We start from the raw sequence: 21,869 nt of genomic DNA, 5'->3' as shown, positions 1-21,869 counted from the left end.
ATTGAAACCGCAAACTTCTTCCACGTCCACAAGTACGCCAATATCGTCATCCGATGAAGAAGAACTTAGTGATGAAAATGCAATAATAGATTCAATTAATTTACCTCCAATGAGGAAAAAATTGGCGGTAGGCAACCAATAACAATTGAAACCGATATTCCAAGTAAAGAGAAAATTAAAAGCATAGTGCAACAAGCACGCGATGATCAAGAATTATCAAAATCACAAAATTTATCCAAAGAGTATCTTCAAAAGAAAATGCTCGATAAACTGAATGCATCTGAAAAATTGTATACTGAAAGGAAAAAAGTCAATACAATCCCACCCAAGAAAAATAAACCTGCTCCACCCCCAAAACCTGATCATTTAAGGCCAAAAGTCCCAGCAAAACCCGCATTTTTATCAAATAAAAATTATAAAAATTTGAATAAAGACAATAATGAATCAATTGATGATTTAGATATAACAGATATCAAGAAAAGATTCCCTAGTATTACATAGAACTCCCCATTTCCTTTTGACTGTTCTAGTATCATTTTTTTCTTCACGTTTTTGCAAATATATAATGTTACATAATAATAATTAATCAATTATTCACTATCGCTCCATTCTTCAAAAGAATCCAGTATAAAATCAGTGGCTTCGTCAAATCTTTCCTCGATGGTACTATTCAATCCATCAGTATCGCACCTTAATACTCTACCGTATTTCTTTCTTGGTTTTTTGTTTTCTTTATCACCCCAACAAGGATGTGTTCTATTTGAAAAGACCAGAGAATTCTTAAAGTACCAATCGCTTAATGATTCGTCCACTAATGGAACCAGCGGTTTCAGTTGTTTATCAGCCATAAAATTGATTACGGCTTTTACTCTTTCCTTGGTGTCTCTATGACCTAACAAGTGTACCACGCCTGAAACTGAATCACCAACACCAATAAATGCAATCTTGTTCACTTCGTTGAGAAACTTAATATGATTATCCCATAGGAAGAGTAAAATTTCTTGAGCATTGATCAAGGACGAATAATTATCTGGATTTTCGTCACCGTATATTAGTGACTGCGGTATATTGACGTCAATTATACCGTATTTCCTATTGTGGGCCCATTTGAGAAAATCGAGAGTGGAGTCTATGATTATGGAAGAACATGGATCAACAGTATTTGATATTATATCTTTTTCAAGCCATATTTGAGGCGTATCATGGACTATGATTATTACAGTTTCTGCTGTATGAATATTTGGAGAACAAAGAATCAAATCATCCGGTAGCTTAAGGTTTGCTGTGGGAAACTTAACGAAGTCATATTCTTTGAAAAGGTTGTAATATTGCTGTTGACGTATAGCTGTTTGTAATGGGAAAGTTTTCGTTGCGAGCGTATCACTAGCGACTTCACTGAAATTTATGTTATAATTACCATGTCTCCGTTTGAAACATTTCCAGTATTTACTTTGGATTTTTATAACTTTATAAATCATTTCCAGGGCCTCTGGTTTGGGATCCTTCAATGGGTCCGGAAGTTCATCAGGTGGTTCACCAATCAACGTCTTGGCCACGCTTAATGCACTAATTGCAATAGAATCTAAATTATAACCACCTTCAAGAACCACAACAAGGTTACCTCTTGCTAAAGACTTCAACATATGTGTCATATGACCATAGCAACTTGGAGTAACATGACACTGACCGATGACATCACCATCAGCTGCGTCAAATCCTGAAGATATAATCACCAAATCTGGTTGAAACTCTCTTCCCATTGGCATGACGATTTGTTCAAATGCCCACATATATTCTGCATCACCAACACCACCGGTGGGCCAAGTAATATTACAATTGAAACCTTCACCTTTACCTTCACCGCATTGGTCGTATTGGCCTTGGACCGTGCCAGGATAGTACTTACCTGCTTCGAACCTATGCAGGGAAACGTATAAGACTCTCTCATCTTGATAGAAAGCCTTTTGAGTACCGTTACCATGGTGAATATCCCAATCTAAGATCATTATTTTTCTTACACTTTCAGGATAATTTTTTAGGATATTTTTAGCAGCAACAGCTACGTTACTGAAAAGACAAAACCCACCAGATGATTCTGGTTCAGAGTGATGTCCCGGAGGTCTGACTACTGCCAATGCATTCTTGACTTTACCTTCAACAACAGCTTTGCAAGCTTCGATTGCGCCCCCACAGGATAACTTAGCGCTCATGTAGGAATCGTTATTAAAATATACGGAATCACCTTTCTCAGTTTCCTTCAGTAAAACTTCCCTATTCATTGTCGTTGTGCTTTCCAGAAATTCTAAATGTTCACGGGAATGAACTTCTAGGATTTCATCAGCAGTGGCTTCCCTGACGGGGATCTTTAGCATAATATCACCAATATCATCAACACCACTTAACATAGTATCATTAATGAGACCGTTTTCCGCGAGGATCTTGTAGATACGATAGATTCTTCGAGGATCCTCTGGATGAGGATCTATGTATTCGAAATATGACGTGAAGATCTTTGCATGGTATCTCATTCTCACGTCATAACAGAGACCCGTCTTCAACGGTATGTAATGAACTTGTGGTTTCTTTGTAGGGACAATCACTTGTCTCTTAGGAACCACATTCAAACTTTCTAGATTTTCCTCTTCTTGCTTCCTCTTCGTAGAGCCTTCCATCGCTGAAGAAGTCATGTTTGACTGCATTCCGTCAGTAATAATAGCTGTTCAATATGTGATTTTCGTTTTCATTCTCTTTCGAGATTCTTCGGATGATGTTGCCTAACAAAGAAAAAATTGATGCAGTTGCTGAAAAGGACTGTTGCGTCAGTGCCAGGTACCGACACGGTTGAAAACTTGTAAAGCTGCTTTGTATGCTGTTTAGGGTGTGTAGAGAAATTCAAATGGCGCAGATCTGTGGAAATTGTGATTTTTTTCGACCAAAATTGGTGGAGTTACGGGGGGTGGATAATGAGTGCGTTGGGACACGGTTATCTCGATGGTTAGAGAGTGTTCGTTCAGGTTTCTTGCTGTTGGAAGATGAGGCATTGGTAGTATGAGCCTTTTATAAGGTCACGAATAAGCAGGCGCATAGAATCTCCTGTAAGAACATCCAAGGCAGTACGAAACAAGCATTACAGTATTTGAAACCGAGCATTACAGTAGTTGAAACCGAGCATTACAGTAGTTGAAGCCGAACATTATAAAGTGGACATGCCATGTCGTTTGGGAAGCCGCGTTGGCTATATCTGCAAGCGTAGCTGGACTTTTTTGCCCTAGTTGAAGGCGTTGTAGTAACATCACCAATTAGATATGTATCCACATAAAACGCACGCTCTTATGCGACATTAGCATGTCCTTTTGGCTAAAGTTATACTCTATAGCACAGTCTATAGAGTGTGGATTCTATATACACATTAGATATCCTGATCTCTAATTTTCTCTTTTTAATGTTTTGTTTTCTATTATATACAAATCAATCAGCCATCAATCTTGTAAGATAAAACTATTGAAGCTAAAAATTATATGAAAAAAGAGCCAGGTATTCCCATCCAACCAAATACATTATATACGTAGCCTGCACAATACAATAGTAAGCCACATACTTTTCAATTCATCTCTTAGCAGTACTATGTGAAATTTTTCACCTACAAAAAATTTCAAGAAGAAAAAAAATGGAAAGTCGATGAGCTAACGGTCGACTAGCATAGAAGCAATTAATATACTACGACATTCGACCGTTTCAGGATGGAATTTTACAGGGATGCCACGTGGGTTCTAGAATATATCGAGCAGCAGGACTCGAAGGGACGAATTTCAGGCTCATTACAGTCACTCGTCTTGAAAAGTTGTCAAAAATATAAATTAAAGACAAATCCGAAGCATATCTATGCTGTATTGGATTCATGCTGGAAGTATAAACCTTTCTTAGAGAAAGTCATGAGTAAGTCAGGAATATTGAAGGATATCCCCAAGAAGAAGGGCAAACCGGTCTACACAAGACTCACTTTATTACTTTTGATTCATGATCTTTTACTCTCGAAACAAAAGAGAATTCAAATGGGTAAGCATCCTATTAAGCTTTTCGTACTCAGATACAAGTCAAGATTACATAGTGAACTGGTTAAACTGAAACTTAAGGCTAAAGTTAGAGACTTATCAGAACTAGTGGACACTGGTGATTCTTCAAACGATATAACGCCTGTAAGATGGTTCAGAATAAATCCATTGAGATGTCCAGACGCTTCTGCTGTAATGAAGGAATTGGAGAAAAAATTTCCTCAAAGAGTCGAAAGTTGGGAAGGTATAGTGCCAGGTTCCATTTATCACGACGAATTCATACCGTACCTATTCGGTATTCATCCACAGGATAAGATCACTTCACATGAACTGTACAAACAGGGGAGAATTATCATACAAGACCGTGCGTCATGTTTTCCAGCCCATATATTGAATCCTACTTTAGAAGATAAGATCATCGATGCATGTTCTGCTCCAGGGAACAAGACCACACATGTGGCGTCATATATGTTTGGAAATGGATTAGTAGATGATGTTAGAATTTTCGCATTTGAGAAAGATCCAGAAAGAGCTAAAGTGTTACAGAAGATGATCAAAGTGGCAGGTTGTTCTAAACAAATCAGTGTCAATGTTGGCGATTTCACAAAGCTTGCCACCCCTTCAAAGTTCCCAGATGTTACCGGTTTCATCGTTGATCCTAGTTGCTCAGGCAGTGGTATCTTTGGTAGGAAATACATTGATTCTTTGAATCGTCAAAAGAAGACACAGGATATTGTAGATAACGGTGTACCTGATGAACAGGAAGAAATGGCCGAAAAGGAAAATGGTAATCTACAAGAGCGTCTCTCAAAACTGTCTTCTTTCCAATTCCAAGTTGTGAAGCATGCAATGAGTTTCCCGAAGGCAAAGAGGATCGTTTACAGTACCTGTTCTATTCATGCAGAAGAAAACGAACGTGTAGCTCTAGATTTACTGTTGGATGAAAAAGTGAAACAATGGGGCTGGAAGATTGCGAAGAGAGAATCTGTGATCCCACAATGGCCCAGAAGAGGGTTTGTCTCTGAATTTCAAGAGATATTTAGAGATAAAACTGCTAGTGAATGCCAAGAAATGGCTGACGGCTGCATAAGAGCACTTCCAAGGGAAGACGGTGGCATAGGTTTCTTTGCAATATGTTTTGAAAGAGATATTTGACCGTCTGGTGCATCATATAATAATCTTTAATGCTATATATTACATGCTAATAGCAGGCTCATCGCTCTCTAATATGGCATCTCGCTAGGAGTGAAAAAAAAAATAGCATGCAAATTTGGGATGGATAAGTTCAAGATTTGAAGCAAGTGAACACTAAAAGAAGGTATCTGTCCATTATGGATGATAGTTCAGCTGATTCAGTCGATGAGACTCTCAATTTGCATACGCATCCCGACCCGAAGTCCCTGGTTCTAGAGTTCTCAGAGGATGATACAAGCAGTGCAGCTTCATCAGATGATGAAGAAATGGATGTTCTTTCTGATAACGACGATATGATGTACTATGAACGTGCTATTCAGGAGATTGCTGCAGGAGATTCATATATCTGCATGATTTGTACGGTTGAAATGGATTACACATGCAAAATGTACGCTTGTAAAAAATGTTGCAGAATCTTCGATTATGATTGTATAAGAGAGTGGGCATTAAAATCTACCGAAAAGACCAAAGAAAGGATTTGGAAGTGTCCAAATTGTTATCATGTCAATAAGAAAGTGCCTACCAAGAACAGAGCAACATGTTGGTGTGGGAAAGTCGTTAATCCTGAAAAGAATCCTTTAAATCCAAATTCATGTGGTCAAACTTGTAATGCACCGGTTTGTATCCATGGATGCTCCAAGATTTGCCACTTGGGTCCACATCCCGAATGTTTAAGAACCATAACCATGAAATGTGATTGTGGAAAACATGAGAGACAAATTTCTTGTTTCCAATCAAAATCACAATCCGGCAGAAGGAATCGTTTCTCCTGCGAAGAAGAGTGTGGATTACCATTATCATGTGGAATACACACGTGCAAGAAGAAATGTCATTCAGGTTTATGTGGGAGCTGTCCTGAACTCCTGGAAGTAAATGAAGAAAAATGCGCTACGATTAAATGTTACTGTGGACTTGAAACAAAAAAGTCTTTCCCTTGTAAAGATGTTAAGGCCCCTACAACATTATCTAGAGACGCAGAAGGTAATAAATGGGTTGGTGTATTTTCATGTAATAAAATAAGAAATGTTGAGTACTCATGTCAGAAGCATTCATTTGTAGAATCATGTGTTGCACCTCCAACCGTATCGGGAACAAAGCAATGCCCATTTTCACCAAATTTACTCAAAACTTGTCCTTGTGGGAGAACACCTTTGAATGCATTATCAAAACCGCGACTCAAATGTACCGACCCGGTTCCAACGTGTGAAGCATGTTGTAATAAACCTCTGAAGTGTGGTAAACATAGATGTCCATTTACATGTCATAATGGACCTTGTATGGACCCATGCATACAAATTGACAAGAAACCATGTTCATGCCACCAATCATTTTTCCTTACCCCATGTCAATTTGAAGGTGAGCCACACTGTAACATCAAATGTGAGTCTTTGATGTCATGCCGCCGTCACAGATGTACAGAAAGATGTTGTTCTGGAAGACCACTGGCAGAAAAACGTAAGAAGACTCTTTTCAGATCGAGTGATATTAATGATGAAACTTTAGTTGAAGCACAGCACGTTTGTTTGAAAGAATGCAATTTGATGTTATCATGTGGGAAACATAGGTGTCAAAGAAAATGCCATCCAGGTAAATGTCCACCATGTCTAGAGAGTGACTCTAATGACTTAGTTTGCCCCTGTGGCAAAACTGTTGTAGAAGCACCTGTACGTTGCGGTACCAAATTGTCACCATGCTTATTTCCATGTATTAAAGTTATTAGAAATGAATCTGTATGCGGTCATCCACCTGTACCACACAGCTGTCACCCATTGGATCAACCTTGTCCTCCATGCACTGCTACAGTTTTTAAACCATGTAAATGTGGAAAGAGAGATAAGGTTAGAACTGTTTGTTTTCAAAAAGATGTTTCCTGTGGCAAAATCTGTGGACTACCTCTTTTGACTTGCCATCATAAGTGTCAAAAGGTATGTCATCCAAATGGTGAGTGCCAAGTTAAATGCAAGCAAGTATGTCGTAAAAAGAGAGTTAACTGTGTACATGAATGTTTGAAATCTTGTCACGGATCAACTGAATGCTCTGATTCCCCTTGTCCCGTGTCTACGAAGATATCATGTCCATGTGGTAGAAGAGAAAGTTACGTTACTTGTAACGCAACCTCTACGATAGATAGCGCTGCTTTGATCACGAGATTAGATTGTAATGAGGAATGTGAAGTAGTAAAGAGACACCGTGAATTGAGGGAAGCATTTGGCATTGTGGAGAAAGAGGAACCCGAGAACTTGGGGACAGAAAGATTACAAAGTTTTGCTCAAAGTGCAACAAATTACGATGATTTACAGTTACCATATACGGAACCAGCACTAGTGGCATATACAAAGCAACCAAATTGGTGTGAACAGATCGAGGAACTCTTGATCAAATTCATGGACGATAATTCTAGACCAAGTTTACATTTCAAACCTATGAGACCTCCGCAACGGTACTTTATTCATGAAATAGCTAAGGCATTTAATTTGTATGCAGAATCCCAAGATCGTGAGCCAAAGAGGTCTGTTTTCCTCAAAAAAAATGACGATGGTACTTCATTGAAGCCAGCTTTGAGATTAAGTGACGTGTTGCCAGTTTACCAAAATTTCAAGAAATTAGAGAAAGAGCGTAAGGCCAAGCAATTTGAAGCTAGGACCACAGCAAGATTAATGAACATTACACTTGACGATACCCTGGAAGAACGGAAAAAATTTGAAAATAATGGGCTCATTATTAAAAATTTGTCCAACGGAATCACATTAGAGTTTTTGAGTGAATTTTTCAATAAATTTTTCAAATCAACTTTAATTAAGAACCCGCAATATTTAATAATCGAAAATAACGGATTAATCTATCCAGAAAGCCACAATGAAATCACGCAAGGTGTCTACAACGATCTTGATATGCTGGTGGGTCATTTCAATGTAATTGTCAAGGAAGAACTAATTGGAGATTCAGTAGAAATGTGTAACATTGAGAACGAATTACCTGAAGAAAGATTGGAAACTCCCAGGTTGGAAACACCAGGATTGGAGTCAGATGACGAGTAGATTAAAAGTAAATAGTTGAATATAATACAAATTTGAGCATTTTCTTCTTTCTCTCGTATACTAAAAAACGTGGGCCTGATTTACGCTTCAAGCCCAAAACTGGAAAAAAAAACTTCTCGAAGATTAAATAATCCAGATCTGTATATAAAGACAGAAGATAGAAAAGCAAGGTATATAGGCTTATTACTGTTCTTAGACTTGATATTCTTGTTGTTTTTATAGACTTTATAAAAAATAGACTTTATAAAAAATAGACGATGAATGAAGTATTTGGAGAGTATGTTGGGTTGATCGATACGAGACCCATTGAACATCTGGGTAGTGCTGATTTGTCATTTGATGGACAACTGTCGCCGGCAATGAAGATCTATGAAGATGGTGGAGCATCAGGTTGTGGTGGGAAGGTGTGGATAGCTGGTGAATTGTTGTGTGAGTATCTTATTGAAAAATCAGATTCTGAGAACCTGCTTTGTGATGGATCCATCAAAAACATCTTGGAGTTAGGTAGTGGAACTGGTCTTGTCGGTATATGTGTTGGGTTGATGGAGAAACAACGGTTTCACAAAGATATCAAGGTTAGTATAACTGATATTGGCGGCCTAGTACCGTTAATGGAAAGAAACATTTTATTGAATAAGATAGCCGACGCTACTGTGGCAAAAGAACTAATGTGGGGGCAACAATTGCCGTCTGAGTATATGACAACCTCTGTGGATGGTAATTGTGACAATGTTTCAAACGTTGATCTTGTCGTTGCGGCAGATTGTGTCTACGCAGAGAAAGCATTTCCGCTATTAGAGAAGATATTATTGGATCTGACGAATTGTGATAATCCACCAATTATCCTAATGGCTTACAGAAAACGTAGAAAAGCAGATAAACGGTTCTTTGTCAGGATTAGAAAGAATTTCGATGTCATTGAAATTGACGATTTCTCTAGCCATGAAAAGTATATGAAACAAAGGACACACTTATTTGAACTGAAACGTAAGTGACTGAAACCAGATGGACAGTGTTAAATATCTAAAAGACACTAATATATTGACTTTATTGCTTATATATTCGAAATTCTTTTATTTTTTATATGTGGTGTATAGGTGTTATATAGGCGAGCAATTAGAAATTCTATCAAATATCAAAAAGGTGAGAGAGAGACTGTGATTTGGAAAAGCTATAAATACATTTTTGTAAAAAGAGCAAGTTAACTAGATTGATTGAAACGAGAAGTGCCTTTTAAGTGAGATCCCATGTCAGCATTATTCAATTTCAGCTCATTGTTGCAGGTTCTGTTGCTATTAATTTGTTCGTGTACATATATCCATACACAATGGCCTTCATTACTTGAGCGTTACAAGGACCATGAAGCCCTAGGGATATTTTGGAAAATGGCCCGTGTTGGAGAAAGAGGAAGTCCCTACGTTAGTTTAGCGTGTATTTTAATGGCTGTTAACCAGTTTAACAGTTAGAGATGTATATAGAATCAAGTAATAAGCTAGTTATAATTTTTTTTTAAATCAGATAAATATAAGCAAGTCTCTTCCATGCATCATATTTTTTATGAATGCTCAGAGCTTGACTCTATGTTGCATTGATATTTCATCATTTTAATAAAAAAAATTCCTACAGAATCATTCTTGTCAAGAAGGATGTGAATTCAACTGAATTCAATGGACAGTCTGGCATGTTTGACCATGCAAAAATTACGTGTGATAAAAACACTAACTTCAAACTGTTGATGTGGAGTCCATGAACCAAGAATAGTAAGCTCCATTGGGTTACCTTGTTCTCGTGTTTTCCCATGAGAAAAACAATGAAAACAAAGCAATCGTCATAACTATGGTTTAGAGTCTATAAAGACTCCAGTACCGAAAAGCACCGGGACAAAGATAGTCCCAGGTAGTGAAGAAAAGAGAAGAGAATCTTCCCAATTCTTAGTGAGTTGATTTAAACAATTTAAATTTTTAAATCTCACTACGTTTCCGCACATTGACAGGTGGGAGACTTTCAACCCAAAGCATACTTGAGTGTAAACACTCCTTATGTAAGCTTCGATCAGTGACGATTCTCTGGCTATGGACTGGACAAATCAAAGGAAGAAGAAGTTTTCGTAAAATAAAATGTAACGTTAGTTAATGAGAGTAGATATCTTTCATGTATTTATATAAAGCTTCAATGGGAGGGAAAAAATTTTCACAGTCACGTGGTTTTGAATTCAAAGTTTAGGTCATGTGATTAGGGCACAAATGTCCGGTTTGCCACCGGAAATTACTCGGTCACTTCTACGTCCGGATTGTAACCGGTAAAAGATCGGTCATTATTAGTTTGTCCGATTACAACCGGGGCTCATTCGGACACTAATTATCAAATATGTTTTCCTCAAAAGTCTTTAAAAATCTGAAAATGATCGATATTTCAATTTATGGAGAAAGCTGTGAACTGTCTTCTTCAACCATCACTTTCAGTATCGAGTCATGTCTGGAAGTTACTGGACATCTATGCAGCGACTGCAATGGCAGTACTCGAAGTCATCTCTGGCGAAAGAGAGACAGAAATTGTGGCTTCTAGAGTGTCAATTGTTTCCACAAGGTTTGAATATTGTCATGGATTCTAAACAGAATGGTCAAGAAATTGCCACGGCAAAGAATATACCTATTGTACACAGAGACTTACACTACGATAAGGATTATAATTTGAGGATATATTGCTATTTCCTCATTATGAAACTGGGAAGAAGACTGAATATTAGACAATTGGCTTTGGCTACCGCCCATGTGTATCTTTCCCGATTTCTCCTAAAGGCTTCCATCCGTGAGGTTAATTTGTATTTATTAGTGACCACATGTGTCTACCTGGCTTGTAAAGTCGAAGAATGCCCTCAGTACATTAGAACCTTGGTCAGTGAGGCAAGATCTCTATGGCCTGAATTCGTACCGCCTGACCCAACAAGGGTCACTGAATTCGAATTCTACCTCATTGAAGAATTACAAAGTTATCTCATTGTACACCATCCTTACAGATCCATGGAACAGATCGTTCAAGCTTTAAATGAGCCGGCATACAATTTGAAACTTTCGCCGGATGATATTCAAAATTGTTGGTCGTTGATCAACGACAGTTATATCACCGACATCCATCTGACTTCTCCACCACATATCATCGCCATGGCATGTGTATTTATCGCTGTGTCCACGCAGGGAGATAAATCTATCAAATCGATGATCTCCCAAGAGGCTATGACTTCTCAACAAGAAACATTCAACAGGTTCATGGCGGAGTCTCAAGTAGACCTCGAAGAAGTAATGGACGCCATCCAAGAACTCATTACCCTCTACGATCATTGGGACAAGTACCACGAGCCCTGGATCAAATTCCTCTTACATACCCTCTACTTAAGACCCTCTAGTCCCTTCCCGCAACAGGCTACAGGTACAACTACTAATGGATCGATCACAAACAGCCTCCCAACTTGAGTCAAAGCCATTTTCTATGCCAATATACCTTCTCTCTTTATATACGAGCCAAAGGGAAGAAGAGCATGAAGCCCGATGTTGGCAGCAAAAAAAAAAAAATTGATGGTTAAAATAGCGGAAGAGTCATCAAACTATTACCAAAGCAATTAGCACAAGACTATAGGAAATCGGTATGTCTTCTCTACGCAGAACTGCTACTCATATCCATACATCAACTACGGAAATATCTCATGCCATTGATCGTAGCATTAAGGATGAGTTTTTCCCAGCTCCAAAAACTTCAAATGAAGAAGATTATTATTTTCAGACCAACCCAAAACCTCCATATTTGGATGAATTGATTGCAGAGGCCCAAGAATTCGTTTCATATCAACATTCAGTGAACCGTTCAAAGATCGTTTTGGTCACTTCTGGTGGCACTACCGTCCCTTTAGAAAACAACACAGTCAGATTCATCGATAACTTTTCTGCAGGTACAAGAGGTGCTGCAAGCGCTGAAGAATTTTTAAAGCATGGGTACAGTGTCATTTTCTTACATAGGGAATTCTCATTGACTCCATTTAATAGGATTTTCACGCACAATAGCGATTTCACTTTCCTTGATTACCTTGATGAAGAAGGTAAGGTTAGAGAGGAATTTAAAGATGTATTGTTAAAGAATAAACTTTTGTATGAAAAATATTTAAACAAAGAACGTAAGTTACTCTTATTGCCTTTCACCACAGTGAACCAATATCTATGGTCGTTGAGAGGAGTTGGTCAATTATTAAATTATAGTGGTTGTTTATTCTATCTAGCTGCTGCAGTAAGTGATTTCTTCGTACCATACTCAAAATTGCCGCAACATAAGATTCAAAGTAGAGATTATAAAATGATTACTGATGAAAATGTAAAAGCAGATGGTGAGACAACTACGAGGACAACGGCAGATGGCAAATTAATCGTTAATTTAGATCCTGTACCAAAATTTTTGAGTAGATTAGTCAGTCACTGGGCCACCAAGGCAATGATTGTTTCTTTCAAATTGGAAACGGATAGAAATATCTTGATAGATAAAGCTAAATATGCCTTAGAAAGATACAGTCACCAATTGGTAATTGGTAATTTGTTGCAAAGTAGAAGTAAAAAAGTTGTTTTCGTGACTCCTCAATGTCCAGATGGTTATTGGATTGAATTGCCTGAACGGAATCTCAACAAAACTCACATTGAAGAGATAATAATACCAGAAATAATTAAATTGCATGAAGAATGGAAATCTGATAATGTCGAATAAATTTTTTTTACTTAATATGCCCGTTCTATATACTTATTTGATATGCATTTTTATCAAAGAAAAAGAATTTACTTACAAGAACTCAAAACCTAAACCAAATTGGAACCCTTTCCTTGTCAAATCATCTTGATGATCTGTAATTGGAACCGCAAAATTCATTTCAAAACGAGCCATTGGATGTCTTAATACAACACCAACGCCCGCAGAAGTAGAGTTTTCTATAGTTAAATTTTGCATACAATTCCAAATTGAGGCATTGTCGTGATTTATTAATTTACCACCATTGAAGAACCAATGTAATCTAAAATTTGAATCATGAAATTTTTGGATTGGTAATTTAGAAAATATACTTACACCGTAAGACAAAAATGCATCTCCTCCTAGTGAATATGAATTGTGTCTTGGTCCGATACCCATTGATTGGAAACTACGAATATCATTTGGTCCACCATTTTGAAATTTATCAGTGAAATGAATGTAATCTTGACTTAGGTTTTTGATATAACCAAATTTAATTGTATTACTCATTGTAATAAAATCATCTTTGAGCCAGCTCTTAACCAGATTAAATTCTGTAACATGTCTCCAAAATTGTAAATTATTAGTTCCAAATCCAAGGTCATTGTTTATCTTGAAAAGACGTCCCTTGGTTGGGGCAGTCTTACCATTTCTTCCATCCCATACCATAGTACTCCTCAAAGTAGTTTTATAAAATTCGCCTTCCTGGATTAATAGATAGTCAGAGACAACTTTACTACTATTCAATTTATGATTAAAATTTCGCTTGACCATTTCTAAACCAAGATCATAATTCCAAGTATTCTTAGCATCAAACCAACTTTTTGTACCCATATACAAACCCAAATCTTTGACTCCTACATTTTTCCACACATCGAAAATATCAAGCTTACTACTCCAGAAAGGATCACCATTGATACCATATGGGAGCACTACTGATAAATTTGAGCCTGAATTTGTTCCTGTGTCACGTCTGTAATCTAAAGTAGTAGTTTCTTCTAAGCCAAATAAATTCCGCTTTTGAAATGAAATGTAGGCATCACCTTGGCCAGAATTTGTTATATTCGTCCCTGTTCTAGCTGTAAATTTGGGAGTTGGTTGAAAATACAATGTTGAACTTATTGATAAAGGCAGTTTATTTTCATTATTACAAGTATTGAATGAAGGTTGTAAATTTTTTATTAAATTGGATTGTAACAGTCTCGTGGTTAGAGTTTCCGTCATTGTAGACAAATCTGATAGAGTCTCCGCCTTGATTAATGTAGCATCGATGTATTTTTGTAGAATTGCCGGTTTTATAGTGTTTTCATTACTTGTTGAAACTGTATTAATGTTTCGTATTTGGATCGGAATATCTTTATTCTCTTCTAACAATTGTTGAATGTATTGTTGTGAAATGGGTGTAGTTGTTTCATGATTACGAGAAGCGGAGTCCGTGGACATGGTAAAGGCTTCTCTTGGTTATAACATTCAAACTAGTCTAAATCTTTCCATATGATCATCATTTTTTTTCAATTAGTAGCGAATTCATTAATATTAAAAGTACAGGTAATATTTAAATTAAAAAAATATTACATATAGCATACATACATTTATACATATATGCATTAGACGAATAATTAACCATTGAGATTGGCGAGGGTATCAGTCTCGGTGGTATTGTTTTCATTAAAGGCTTTCTCTTGAGCTGCTTCTTCGTATAATGGAGCAATACATTTTCTACCACAATCTGTCTTGAAATGTCTACCGAGAGCGTCACTTCTAGCAAATTTCTTACCACAACCCCACGGTATGCCGCTTTTCAATTTACCACCACATGCGTATCTTTTCTTGCCGGAATGTAAGTCTTCGTGTCTCTTTCTATCGTGCTGTCTTGCGAATGCTTTACCACATATGGTGCAGGCAAATGGTCTTTCATTAGTGTGTGTTCTCAGATGAGATTTTAGATTGTAAGGTCGTGTGAATTTCTTGTCGCAGACTTCACAAGTGTACAATTGAGGATTCTTTTTCGAGTTCGTTTTTCTAATATCCAAATTTGGCGGTATTTCGTTATTTTCTTCTTCTAATTTAACATAGATATCCATTTCATCATTACTGATAGCATTTTGATTGTCATCGTCATCATCGATGGCTAAATCAGCCATTTCCAATAATTTGGCTCTATTGGCACTTATTGATCTTGCCTTTTCATCCTGAGACATTGTACTGCTTGATTTCCTTCTCGATCTGCTTCTACTTCTTGAAGATGTACTATTTTGTCTGCTTATACTTTTCCTTCTTACTTTTCTACCAGTTAACATTTCTTCATGGATAGCAGAGGCATTTAATAAATTTGGATTTTTCATATTTTCGAATTTTAATATCAGTTCACTTCCCATTTGCAAAAGCTCTTTATTAGTATTGATGTCATGATTCGTCGTACTCGTAGACTGTTCTTTGAATTCCTGTACTGAGATCATCGGTGGTGTATTGTTACTAACTGGGTTAACTTTATCATTTTGTAAAGTGGTCATAGTAGCGAAATCGAAATCGTTATCTAATAAAGTGATGGAATCACCTAATATTTGATCCAAATCACTCAAATTGGCAACATGTTTATAACCGTGTGAATTTACGGGAAGTAAATTCGAAGACGATGCAAAACTATTATTTGAATAAACACTCAAAAGATCATCGTTATCAGATAAATATGATGATGCCGATACGGAAGGTGATAGAGCTGTAGAGATGTTATTAAAATCAGAGTCGACATCACTGGAATAACTATTTTGATTATCAGTTGAATGGGCTGATCGTGGAGACAGATACTGTGTAGCAGGAGCCAAAGTAGGTGCACGAATATCACTATTTATAGTGAGACTTTTAACATTTTTATTGACATTTAAATGAGACTGATCGTGATTTTCTACTATGAAAGTTGGAGTCTGTACGAGTTGTGGGGAGTTATTCGAGTCACTGGATGGTGAAAATAAGATATCGTTATTTATACCCAAATTTTCGGTATTGTAGTCAGTTGATAATGGATTTAACGGATGATCCGGATTAGTTTCCTCTAAAAACTGATTCAGAAGAGTTTCTTCCATTTTATCAAACCCATCTGGCGCACTAGAAAGCATGTGTCCTAGATCGTCTCTCTCTGTTTTAAACAGATTATTATTATATTTGTTGTCCTGAGACATAGTTTCGAACTTGGAAAAGAAGCTTGGAAGAATTAATAAGGCTAAAAAAATACTCTGTATAGTAAAGTACGTTCCTTTAAACACAACTAATAAGACCTATAAGGAAGGTTCTATATATATATCTCTAAATATATATATTGAACTTGCTTACCAAACTTTGCACTGAAATAAAATTTATCTTTTTGTCGCTCTGTCAAGATTCATATCACCATCATCGGAACATATTGAAGTCAAGGTGGATGGGCAGCATCAGTGCAGCGATGCAGCAGTACTGCTTGGCATCCAAAGGTGTGGGAGCAAAGCAACTGTAAGAGCAGCAATCCTCGGGTGCCGTGACCAAGAGAGAAAGAGACCTGAGTATTGCAAGTCTGCTAAATTGCAGATTACGTTCCTAATTAGGAAAGTGTGCCTTGTCTATTTCCGGTAATAGTTTCCCCGTGAGGTAAATTCTCTTTGCTTTTTTTTGGTTCCGGCAGGGCTTCGCCTCGGAATGACGGCTGGGTAACGGGGACCTTCTCACTTTCAGGCTGAGAGAGAGACGTCGATGTCGAGGCAGACGTGCCAGACGTCTGGAGCAAACGTCTTGATGCGCTCGAGGTGTGTGTCAGTGTATTGGTAGAGGGCGTTGAGAGTTTGAAGCGTTTGGACGGTGGATCTTGCAAAGGAGTTGTCGTTGATGGCTTCCGAATGCACGTTTTCATGGATGTGTAGTGTCACTTTGGGACAGGATTCCCAGTCATGGTGCTGCGAGATTAAGTTGAGGGCCACTGGCCACCCTTGCTTGCTGGACGGCAATAATCCCAGGTTGATGTGCCTAATTCTGAGTAGCGCATTGTTATTTTGAGTTTCTCTGAAGTGTGCAATTCTGGAGAGACTCATCTCGTTAGTCTCTTGGAACACGTAACAGCTCGACCCCTTATCGAGTTTATTGAGTTGTAACCCTTTGTGGAATCCGTTTATACTCCATTGGTTCAAGTCAAACCCAAAAAAGTAACGACATCCACGTTTTAGATAACTGAAACTGAAATATCCAATCCCACAGTAGAGGTCTACTACATCGTTGCCTTTGATGTCTTCAAACGTGTCGAGCACTCGTTTCTTCTCTTTGACGTTTCCTCTAGAGAACATCGTAAAGCAAGGGTTCCAAACCTGCCAGATCCCATTCTGCTTCAGTTCACACCATATGGATTCGTCCCTTACTGAGTCATCCAGTGAGAATAATCTCACTAAATTGTGAGGTTGACGTAATACGTCCTGGTTTAGAATGGGCTTATTTGCAAAGATAAATTTCACTCGTAAAAATTTTAATAATTCCGTATAGAACTTGTTGACATTGACATTGTTTTTCACTAAGATCATTTGAAACGCTTCGTTTTGGAAAGATCTCTTCTCTGAATTGTTCAATAAAAGTATTGGAGGGTAGATGGAGTACTTCAATGGGACATGGTCCAGCAACGTTTCCATGTCTTCATCCGTCAATGTTGTCCGAAAATAATTCTTTGTAAACGTCAATATATCTCTTGGTTCCTCCATATTATTACTTTCATTGCTTTTGCCATCGAGAAGATAGTGTCTAAATTTCATACGTGGAAACATCCCCTCCAAGATGTCCTGAGATTCTATTTTGGTCTTTATAATACTCAGCTCCCCATCTCTATAGATGGGCTTCACAAACAATCCTTCCTCCTCCAATCTCGTCTTAGTCTTCTTAATATCTCTGGCATCATTAACAACTATCTCTAATGGCATTTTTCAAACGGCGAAACTGGCTCTGGCCATGTATCTTTCTCACTACTTTGACCTGATTGCTGATTTTCCATCTTATTTACAAAATTCGCGATGAGCTCTACTGAAAAAAAAAAATTAGTTTTGATATCAACAATAAAGCTTACATAACTACATTGTCTGCCGACATTACAGGAGGTCTTACACTACATATTCTTGGCTTTTTTGTACTTCTCATACATTCTACAACATGTTTATGATCTTTGGCTCGAGGAATAGTCCTCTCGACTCGAACATCCTCGTATTTTCGTTTCTTTTTCACTCTCGTTACATAAGAAAAAAAATTTAAAAGTCTTGGCATCTTAGTAGCGTTGCTTCGAAAAACTCCACACATTTCCAACACATCATCATCATCATATGGCAACGCTACGACGTAGTTTGTATAGAATTCAGAACTACATCGAGGACTTGAATCCTCTGGTCATCTGTTTTGTTATTGCATTTTTCATAACTGTCCCAATCGTTATTTATACAGATACAGGATCAGAAATTCAGAATAAGATTCTGATATTGAACTCGGCTCAAAATACAGATTCTAAACATGATTCCACATTCTATAGGGGTTGTGTAGACACTAATGAATATTTACGAAATCCCATGTACGTCAAACAAAATGCAACATTTGTTATGTTGACAAGAAATGAAGAATTATACGAGGTCATCTCCACAATAGAAAGTATAGAATCACATTTCAACCAGTGGTTCCATTATCCATACGTTTTCTTAAACAATGATGAGTTTACAGATGAATTTCAGAATGCGATCAATGAAGTGATATCTTCTCAGGCATATTTTGGGCTTGTAGACCCTCAAGATTGGGATATCCCAATTGATGAAGCCGATCGTATCAAGTATGAGGAACATATTGAAGACCAAGGTGATCGTGGCATTTACTATGGTAATCTGGAAACGTATCATAAGATGTGTAGATATTATTCCGGTAAATTTTATCAACATGAATTAGTTTCTCAGTTCGAATGGTATTGGAGAATTGAGCCAAACGTAGAATTTTTCTGTGATTTGTCGTATGATCCATTCCTAGAGATGTCCAAGCATGGTAAGAAGTATGCATTTACCATAGTGATACCTGAAATTTATTGGACGGTGCCAAATTTATTTAGATCCAGTATGAGTTACATTAAAGAGAAGAATATTACCGTGGGGAGTCTTTGGAAAATGTTTACGTATGATTATAACATATTAGACGTTGAAACAGAGGATGAATTTGAAGATCTAGCCAGGTGGGTAAATTATGAGAGTGATATAATGGGTAGAATTTCAGAAAAAGTTGCCATTGATTACATTATGGAGACGCCTGAAACGTATGAATATAACCTTGAATCGTTAAGAAGATTGATTGATAGAGCACAGTCCAAGGTGCCTATTGTAGAGGATAAATTTGAAAATCAAGAGTATAATCTTTGTCATTTTTGGTCGAATTTTGAAATTGCCAAAGTTGATATCTTTAACAATGATATTTACAATGATTATTTCAAGTTCTTAGAAGAGCAACATGGGTTTTGGGAAGAGAGATGGGGAGATGCTCCTGTGCATTCACTTGGATTGAGTCTCGTGTTGAATGTTACCGATGTGCATTATTTTAGAGACATTGGATATCGACATTCTACGTTACAGCATTGTCCCAAGAATGCGCCTGGTATGAATGAATTTAAGTATGAACCAAATGAGAGTAGATGGAATCGTCGAGGTAAGTATTTCTGGAACTCAGTAAAATACGATAGAGAATCTGAAGTAGGCAGTGGATGTCGATGTAGATGTCCCAAGATGAGAGAAGTTGAGGATAACAATTCATTGTGTTTGAACAAATGGTTAGATTTGACACATTTAGACGATCCAAATCTCACGAGAAAAGCTACGCATAATCCCAAAGAAATTTTCAATTCTATAAGAAAAGATTTCATTAAGGATCTTGATTAATTATTTGAATATATTCTATATACGTTTTTTGGATTACCATTGTAAAGGTAACCAATTATTTTTTTTTGCAATTTTTTTTATTTCATTATCATCGTACATTTCAATAAATTGTTGATCTAGTGCTCTTGCCTTTGGGAAAGCGAATCTTCTATATTCATCGAAGATCATAGTTAATGACCACATTTGTAATTTTCTTATACAACCTATGAGACAACCAGTTCTGTGTTTACCACGATTACAATGAATTAAGATTGGATGATTTTCTGGATTGATTGTAATTTCTAGAGCTTTAGTTAGTAAATTCGAAGGAATGTTGACGAATGGTTCTTTATTACCACTCATACCGACTTGAAATAGTTTAATTTTAGAATCTGTTAAGAAATTTAAATTTTCCTGTGGATAATCTTCAGGTATTAAGACTAAAACTGATTTTAAATTGAGTCTTTCTTTTAAGAATTTAAAATTTTCTAATCTGGGGAAACTACTTCTATAAATTTGACCCACTACATGACTAAAATTTTCTGGTGGTACAATTTCTAAAGATTCATTTAAAGATAGCAATTTATGTTCTGCTGAGACGAACAGATCGTCTTTATCTTCTTCGTTATTGTTATCATAGTCTGTCATAAGAAGACTGAGAGGTACGTATATGTTTGATATAATCCCATAGATGAGTTATTAGTAGTTGATGTTATAACTAGAGATGAATAAACTAAATAGATTTTCAATTTGTATCGTCGTATCTCACGAACCGTGGGCCATTTGATAATTCTTGGTGCTGAAAGCTTTGTTAGGGGGCGGGTAATACCGTAGAAATCATTTTTATGCGTTATTTTCTCTGGTAGTCGTCACTGGAATAGGAACGTCATTCTGAGAAACTGCTGTATGTGAGAAAAACAATAGGTGATTGACGGCTACATCCATTCCACGGGGGTCTGTATTATCCCGTAGCAACTTTGTCTTCCCATTTGCCAGTTTTTATCCCAAGAAGACAAGACTGCGCTCGAGATAATTTCTTCGTAGCCGCCGGGGGAAATTTGAGCATTCAAATTTATTTACATTCCGCGGATGATCTTCAATCATTTTTTAGTGCATTGAAATATTCCTCATTGAAGCGCAATGATACGCATAATAGTGCTTAGACTCGATATGCAATGTACAGATGTAGGTTTCATACATTGAACAATTGGCACAACCCATACAACAAACTAAATTCTGTTGTATCAAAGATCATATCAATGGTGTTGTATATACAACAAACGTATGTGTTTTTGTAGTAGAGCACAATGATTTCCTTTGTGCGTTGTGTACCCAAGAGAGCATAGCCATCCACAATAGCTGGATCTAGCGACCTACGGAGTTCTATTTTATATGCAAATCTTGCAGTGCTAGGAATGCCACAACAAATAAATCGCTCGGTACTCAAAGAATATTTCTATGCTCTTCCTCTTCCCATAGAAAATTCTTTGTGTTCCTCTCCCGCGTCTTTCGTTTTCTAAGCACCAAATGGAAAATAGCCGCTTAGAAAACGAAGACTATTATTACCCTGCCTTCCCCGGCTAGGCAGTAATCACACAGCCCTTCCCTGCACGGCGTGCGAGTTACATTGCACTCATTCATCACGTGCAGCATCGCAAACTACATGGTATATGTAACATGCTACTTACTCCAGAACACAATCCATCTATCACTGATCCCCACCACATTCCATTCTGATATAAGCAATACTCAAAAATATTTCTTGAGACTGCGAAATACGTTTACCCCGCCACTCATGGTGTGGCGGTAGCATCGGTGTTTTCCCAAAACGGAAATTTCGAGCAGCTGAAAATTATCTCCTTCCCCTTTGGGAAACTCCATGTGGAATGTAACTGCCTGTTTATGGAAACTGCATTCCTTATTTTAGCAATAGTTACCACATC

General features: G+C 37.3%; 12 protein-coding genes across 12 annotated transcripts; 7 read left to right on the top strand and 5 right to left on the bottom strand.

Moving 5' to 3' along the window:
* Positions 1–590: 590 nt before the first annotated feature.
* HDA1 (histone deacetylase HDA1) lies at positions 591–2,699 on the bottom strand (the record flags this gene model as incomplete). Its single annotated transcript, XM_003958828.1, has 1 exon — positions 591–2,699. One exon carries the CDS (start codon positions 2,697–2,699, stop codon positions 591–593), a length of 2,109 nt encoding a protein of 702 aa, XP_003958877.1.
* A 1,041-nt stretch (positions 2,700–3,740) lies between these two features.
* RCM1 (rRNA (cytosine-C5-)-methyltransferase RCM1) lies at positions 3,741–5,207 on the top strand (the record flags this gene model as incomplete). Its single annotated transcript, XM_003958827.1, has 1 exon — positions 3,741–5,207. One exon carries the CDS (start codon positions 3,741–3,743, stop codon positions 5,205–5,207), a length of 1,467 nt encoding a protein of 488 aa, XP_003958876.1.
* A 176-nt stretch (positions 5,208–5,383) lies between these two features.
* Positions 5,384–8,284, top strand: FAP1 (Fap1p; the record flags this gene model as incomplete). The annotated part of the gene is made up of 1 exon (XM_003958826.1): positions 5,384–8,284. The coding sequence occupies one exon, from the start codon at positions 5,384–5,386 to the stop codon at positions 8,282–8,284; it is 2,901 nt and encodes a 966-aa protein (XP_003958875.1).
* Positions 8,285–8,541: 257 nt separating this feature from the next.
* Positions 8,542–9,279, top strand: EFM6 (putative protein-lysine N-methyltransferase; the record flags this gene model as incomplete). The annotated part of the gene is made up of 1 exon (XM_003958825.1): positions 8,542–9,279. One exon carries the CDS (start codon positions 8,542–8,544, stop codon positions 9,277–9,279), a length of 738 nt encoding a protein of 245 aa, XP_003958874.1.
* Positions 9,280–9,531: 252 nt separating this feature from the next.
* Positions 9,532–9,750, top strand: KSH1 (Ksh1p; the record flags this gene model as incomplete). Its single annotated transcript, XM_003958824.1, has 1 exon — positions 9,532–9,750. One exon carries the CDS (start codon positions 9,532–9,534, stop codon positions 9,748–9,750), a length of 219 nt encoding a protein of 72 aa, XP_003958873.1.
* A 1,005-nt stretch (positions 9,751–10,755) lies between these two features.
* SSN8 (cyclin-dependent protein serine/threonine kinase regulator SSN8) lies at positions 10,756–11,754 on the top strand (the record flags this gene model as incomplete). Its single annotated transcript, XM_003958823.1, has 1 exon — positions 10,756–11,754. One exon carries the CDS (start codon positions 10,756–10,758, stop codon positions 11,752–11,754), a length of 999 nt encoding a protein of 332 aa, XP_003958872.1.
* Positions 11,755–11,926: 172 nt separating this feature from the next.
* CAB2 (phosphopantothenate--cysteine ligase CAB2) lies at positions 11,927–13,027 on the top strand (the record flags this gene model as incomplete). The annotated part of the gene is made up of 1 exon (XM_003958822.1): positions 11,927–13,027. One exon carries the CDS (start codon positions 11,927–11,929, stop codon positions 13,025–13,027), a length of 1,101 nt encoding a protein of 366 aa, XP_003958871.1.
* Positions 13,028–13,099: 72 nt separating this feature from the next.
* Positions 13,100–14,488, bottom strand: SAM50 (SAM complex subunit SAM50; the record flags this gene model as incomplete). Its single annotated transcript, XM_003958821.1, has 1 exon — positions 13,100–14,488. One exon carries the CDS (start codon positions 14,486–14,488, stop codon positions 13,100–13,102), a length of 1,389 nt encoding a protein of 462 aa, XP_003958870.1.
* A 176-nt stretch (positions 14,489–14,664) lies between these two features.
* Positions 14,665–16,224, bottom strand: CRZ1 (DNA-binding transcription factor CRZ1; the record flags this gene model as incomplete). Its single annotated transcript, XM_003958820.1, has 1 exon — positions 14,665–16,224. The coding sequence occupies one exon, from the start codon at positions 16,222–16,224 to the stop codon at positions 14,665–14,667; it is 1,560 nt and encodes a 519-aa protein (XP_003958869.1).
* Positions 16,225–16,746: 522 nt separating this feature from the next.
* On the bottom strand, positions 16,747–17,973 carry TRM12 (tRNA(Phe) (4-demethylwyosine(37)-C(7)) aminocarboxypropyltransferase; the record flags this gene model as incomplete). Its single annotated transcript, XM_003958819.1, has 1 exon — positions 16,747–17,973. One exon carries the CDS (start codon positions 17,971–17,973, stop codon positions 16,747–16,749), a length of 1,227 nt encoding a protein of 408 aa, XP_003958868.1.
* Positions 17,974–18,366: 393 nt separating this feature from the next.
* KTR5 (putative mannosyltransferase) lies at positions 18,367–19,947 on the top strand (the record flags this gene model as incomplete). Its single annotated transcript, XM_003958818.1, has 1 exon — positions 18,367–19,947. One exon carries the CDS (start codon positions 18,367–18,369, stop codon positions 19,945–19,947), a length of 1,581 nt encoding a protein of 526 aa, XP_003958867.1.
* Positions 19,948–19,980: 33 nt separating this feature from the next.
* On the bottom strand, positions 19,981–20,574 carry SIW14 (putative tyrosine protein phosphatase SIW14; the record flags this gene model as incomplete). The annotated part of the gene is made up of 1 exon (XM_003958817.1): positions 19,981–20,574. One exon carries the CDS (start codon positions 20,572–20,574, stop codon positions 19,981–19,983), a length of 594 nt encoding a protein of 197 aa, XP_003958866.1.
* Between the last annotated feature and the right edge of the window lie 1,295 nt (positions 20,575–21,869).

This window comes from Kazachstania africana, chromosome 8 (assembly GCF_000304475.1).
Source record: "Kazachstania africana CBS 2517 chromosome 8, complete genome".
Taxonomy (NCBI): domain Eukaryota; kingdom Fungi; phylum Ascomycota; class Saccharomycetes; order Saccharomycetales; family Saccharomycetaceae; genus Kazachstania; species Kazachstania africana.
Note: the sequence above shows the minus strand (reverse complement) of the source record. Positions and strands in the feature narration are given on the sequence as shown.